Source organism: Apodemus sylvaticus, chromosome 5, assembly GCF_947179515.1.
Source record: "Apodemus sylvaticus chromosome 5, mApoSyl1.1, whole genome shotgun sequence".
Taxonomy (NCBI): Eukaryota; Metazoa; Chordata; class Mammalia; order Rodentia; family Muridae; genus Apodemus; species Apodemus sylvaticus.
The window spans coordinates 94,947,928-94,952,794 of record NC_067476.1 but is presented as its reverse complement, the minus strand read 5'-3'; the positions used below and the strand labels follow the sequence as shown (position 1 = coordinate 94,952,794).

Genomic DNA, 4,867 nt, shown 5'->3' with positions numbered 1-4,867 from the left:
AAAGTCATGTGCCACCACATCCTGGCTGTCTGTGATAGTTCTAAAAGAAATCATTGACCCCTGCAAACATAAGTCTCATACAACAAACACATCTTCCTGATTTTTCTGTAAACAGGCCAACTTTTTTAGTTTAGCTGCCTTCTTAAACTTGATGTGTGAAAAAGAAGAGTGGAAAACATTGGTAGGATTTCTCAGAAAGAAATCTGTTCTTTTTCCTTTTGAACCAGCGTCTCAGTAATTTGTCTTTTACTGACTCTGGAGTCCAGGCAGGCCTTGAATTGTCCATCCTTCTATCTAATCCTCCAGAGTCCCTCAGCTCTTAGGCCTGCATCACCAGGTCTGGCTTTCCACTTATGTATTTTAAATATATCCATCTACTACTGAGGGGTACTCACAGGACACAGAGGGATTCCAGCAGGAGCTATGCTATAAGCTCCAAGTTCCTGCTCACATTGTGTTAGAGGCGATGAAACAAGCAACGTTGATCAGGCACTGATGGAATGTTAAAGAGCTTCAAGGGCTCAGGGTTAGAGAACTCAAAATTGATGGAGTCATTCCTAAGATATACACTGCAAATTTCTACTGCCCTCCGCACTCTGAGCTGGTGACCAGGTTTTCTGTAACAGACATTATCAGAAAATAATTTCCAAGCCTGCCCTTACTAAACACGGCAGGTGGGATCCGTAACCATACACTCCACCTTCCTTTGGGATACTATTGTTGGACTCTGTTCCAGCCCCAGACAGCTACTTCTATTGTCACGTTAGGCCCTGTGCCAGCTCACTTACCTAGAGACCAGAAACTCTAGCATGCTCTCCCATATATCAGCTTTACCTTCTAATGTACCATTCTCATTAGCATGAAAATGTGGTTTATTCCCCACTTTTCTTTAAAAATAAGAAAGAGTCAGGCTAGACAGATGGCTCAGCACTTAAAAAGCACTGACTTCTCTGCTGAAGGCCAGGAGTCAATTCCTAGCATTCACACAGTGGCTCACAACTCTCTGTGACACCATTCCTAGGAGATCTGACTCCCTCTTCTAGCCTCCAAAGAGCATTTCATGCTTGCACGAGCAAGGTCCACAGACACCCATGCACACATAATCACTCTTCTCCTCATCCATATTTCCATGTTCCACAAAGCTTTCTGGCCACCATAGCCCCAAATAATTTACCAAGATACATTCTGATCTCCCTGGAACTAAACCCAGGCTCAAGTATCAGTCCTATCTCCCTAGATGGATCAGCCTTGCTTGAAGCTGTGTGTCGCTGTCTCCTCAAGACCTTCTCCCCCTGTTGCTTGCAGAAAAACATGTGCTCATTAGGAGTGCAAAGATGAATTTAGAATCTTTGATTTTACTTCTTTTGGAAAGAATTTGGTGCCAAGGAATTCTGGACTTTCCGATTTCCCCATAAATCTATTTGTAGCAGTCTTTCCAAGACTTTTTATGACATGACACACAATGATAAATTTCCAGAAGTCTGAGACTACCACATAAGACAGAAGGAAAACCCTCACTTCAGAACTAGAAGACAAGCCACACACACACACACACACACACACACACAGACATCCAGTGGCTCCCTGTCTAGTCCTCAAATTTAAACTGTCTCACCAGCTTTCCTGTCCTCAGTGGCAGTACAGCCATCTAATATCCTCGGGACTAGGCCTTTCTGACCCTGGAGGCTCAACTCTCTTCCTGGATGCTCTGTAAAGCTGAGTAATATTATTAAGTCTCTCAAGCTGTGTGCTGGAACATCTCTTTCATGCTCCAAGTTACTTCGCACACTGGCAAACACCATTCTTAAAGCCACTCAGTTAAAATACTGCTCCTAACATCATCACTTCAGAGACAATAAGAAGTCATCTCTTAAATGAAATGAACTTTGGACTGCATTTCTTCTCTATCAGTCAAAAAAGTTAAATATGCGTTACTTAAATGAGCCACCCAAAACTTTTGTTTCTTCACACATTCCTTCAACAGGAGTTCTGGAGTTCTTGATATTTAACCTGCTGTGAGCACTTGTGTTTTAATCCTACCACTTCAGGTTGCTACCTCTGATATTCATGCCCAGTTTATGTGTCCCGCATTCAAGCTGCCACACTCAGCTTCCCAAACCCCATTTTACCCCCATCCTACCCCGATTCCCCTGTCCTGCACCCCTCCCTCCCGCTCCATCCTTTCCCTCTCTGTCTTTTAAGCAATTCTTTTTTCCTTTCCTCCTTACCTTCTCAAGCCCTTTTTATAACTTTGCCACAAGAGGGCAGCAGTTTCACACATATGAAAGATGCTCAGACATTGAGGGTTGTTAAAAAGCAGGATTATACTCTAAAAAAGTAAAAGAAGACACAAAGTTGGGAGGGCAAGGAGGGGGAGTCTAGAAGGGGCTGGGGGAGGTGAATTTGATCAAAATACATCATACGAAATTCTCGAAGAACTAATAGATTTTTAAAACAATAGCCCTGATAAAAAATGTTGCCACTGGTGGTCTAGCGATTTCTACAGAAAAGGAATGGTTTCAGTGGGAGAAGAGAGGCATGAGCAACGGGGCAGGAAGCCAAAATTCATTTGTTGCATGCACAAAAATGTCAGAATTTTTTTCATTGAAAAAAATATGTATTTGAACTTTTATAGTCAAAGCCCAATACTTGTTCATTAGGCAGAAGAATTTTGCAATTATAAAATTATATACATATATTACTATATATATACCATTATACAGTGCAATAATGTGTACATATATATTTCTAGAATGTTATCCAAATTTTATTTTGCCTTCTACCTTATACTTACCTTAACTATTTCAACACTATCAATAGTTCTGATAATTAGTTAATTTCTTAAGTGGGGAAAAAGGTTCAACAATTCAGCATCTTGCTCTACATGCATTTCATAATTTTGTTGGCAACTATGAACCCCAAATGGAAAACAAAGACATGCAGAGGTGTGTGCGACGAGCGGAACTGACCTGTTTGTGTTTCTTCCAGATACTGGACAAGAAAAGGGAAGGCCAACCAGAGAAGCTCCAGACCTCGGACTAAATCTGACTGTAATTTCTTGAGCCAGGATGGAAGGGGAGTCTTACCACAATGAAACCACTGCCAATGGCACCCCGGTAAATCACCAGGCTTTGGACCGCCATGGACTGTGGGAAGTCATTACCATCGCAGCTGTGACAGCTGTGGTCAGCCTGATGACCATTGTCGGCAATGTCTTGGTCATGATCTCCTTCAAAGTCAACAGTCAGCTCAAGACAGTTAACAATTATTACCTGCTCAGTTTGGCCTGTGCAGACCTCATTATTGGCATCTTCTCCATGAACCTCTACACGACCTACATCCTCATGGGACGCTGGGTTCTTGGGAGTCTGGCTTGTGACCTCTGGCTTGCACTTGACTATGTAGCCAGCAATGCTTCTGTCATGAACCTTCTGGTGATTAGCTTTGACCGTTACTTTTCCATCACAAGACCACTGACATACCGGGCCAAGCGTACCCCAAAGAGGGCTGGCATCATGATAGGCTTGGCATGGCTGGTTTCATTCATCCTCTGGGCTCCAGCCATCCTCTGCTGGCAGTACTTGGTTGGGAAGCGGACAGTACCACCTGATGAGTGCCAGATCCAGTTCCTCTCTGAGCCCACCATCACTTTTGGGACTGCCATCGCTGCCTTCTACATCCCTGTGTCCGTCATGACCATACTCTACTGCCGGATCTACCGGGAAACAGAGAAGCGAACCAAGGACCTGGCTGACCTCCAAGGTTCCGATTCTGTGGCAGAAACCAAGAAGAGAAAGCCTGCTCACAGGACCCTACTCAGATCTTTCTTTAGCTGCCCTAGACCCAGCCTGGCCCAGAGGGAAAGGAATCAGGCCTCCTGGTCATCCTCTCGTAGAAGCACCTCAACCACAGAAAAGCCAACCCAGACCACTGACCTAAGTGCTGACTGGGAAAAGGCTGAACAGGTGACCAACTGTAGCAGCTACCCCTCATCAGAGGATGAAGCTAAGCCCACCACTGACTCTGTCTTTCAAGTGGTCTATAAGAGTGAAGCCAAGGAAAGCCCTGGGAAGGAATTCAATACCCAAGAGACCAAGGAAACGCTTGTGGACCCTCACACTGAAAATAATGGCTATGACACTCCCAAATACTTCCTGTCTCCAGCGGCTGCTCACAGACTCAAGAGTCAGAAGTGTGTTGCCTATAAGTTCCGATTGGTGGTAAAAGCTGATGGGACACAGGAGACTAACAATGGCTGTCGCAAGGTGAAAATCATGCCCTGTTCCTTCCCAGTGTCCAAAGACCCTTCAACAAAAGGCCTGGATCCCAACCTCAGCCATCAAATGACCAAACGAAAGAGAATGGTCCTAGTTAAGGAGAGGAAAGCAGCCCAGACCTTGAGCGCCATTCTCCTGGCCTTCATCATCACATGGACCCCTTATAACATCATGGTCCTGGTTTCTACCTTCTGTGACAAGTGTGTCCCTGTCACCCTGTGGCACTTGGGTTACTGGCTGTGCTATGTCAACAGCACCATCAACCCCATCTGTTATGCTCTCTGCAACAGAACATTCAGGAAGACCTTTAAGCTGCTTCTTCTCTGCCGGTGGAAAAAGAAAAAGGTAGAAGAGAAATTGTATTGGCAAGGCAACAGCAAGCTACCCTGAAACCTTAGCAACTCCTAAAAGAACAATGATCACAGTCTGGTTTGCTCGTTTAAGGAATTCTATCTGCCATTCTGAGTCCCTGAAGACTTGTCAAGGTGCAAGGTCTGCTGTCAGAGTGACACATGTGCCTGTATGTGAGGTGAGTCTTGTCCTTTACCAAGGCCACCCAATGCCACTAAAATTTGCCAGTGAATCAGAGA

The 4,867-nt window shown here is 44.6% G+C and overlaps 1 protein-coding gene across 1 annotated transcript; it reads left to right on the top strand.

Moving 5' to 3' along the window:
- Nucleotides 1–3,068: 3,068 nt before the first annotated feature.
- Nucleotides 3,069–4,667, top strand: Chrm5 (cholinergic receptor muscarinic 5). Its single transcript, XM_052181443.1, has one exon. It carries the CDS (start codon nt 3,069–3,071, stop codon nt 4,665–4,667), a length of 1,599 nt encoding a protein of 532 aa, XP_052037403.1.
- Nucleotides 4,668–4,867: the final 200 nt, after the last annotated feature.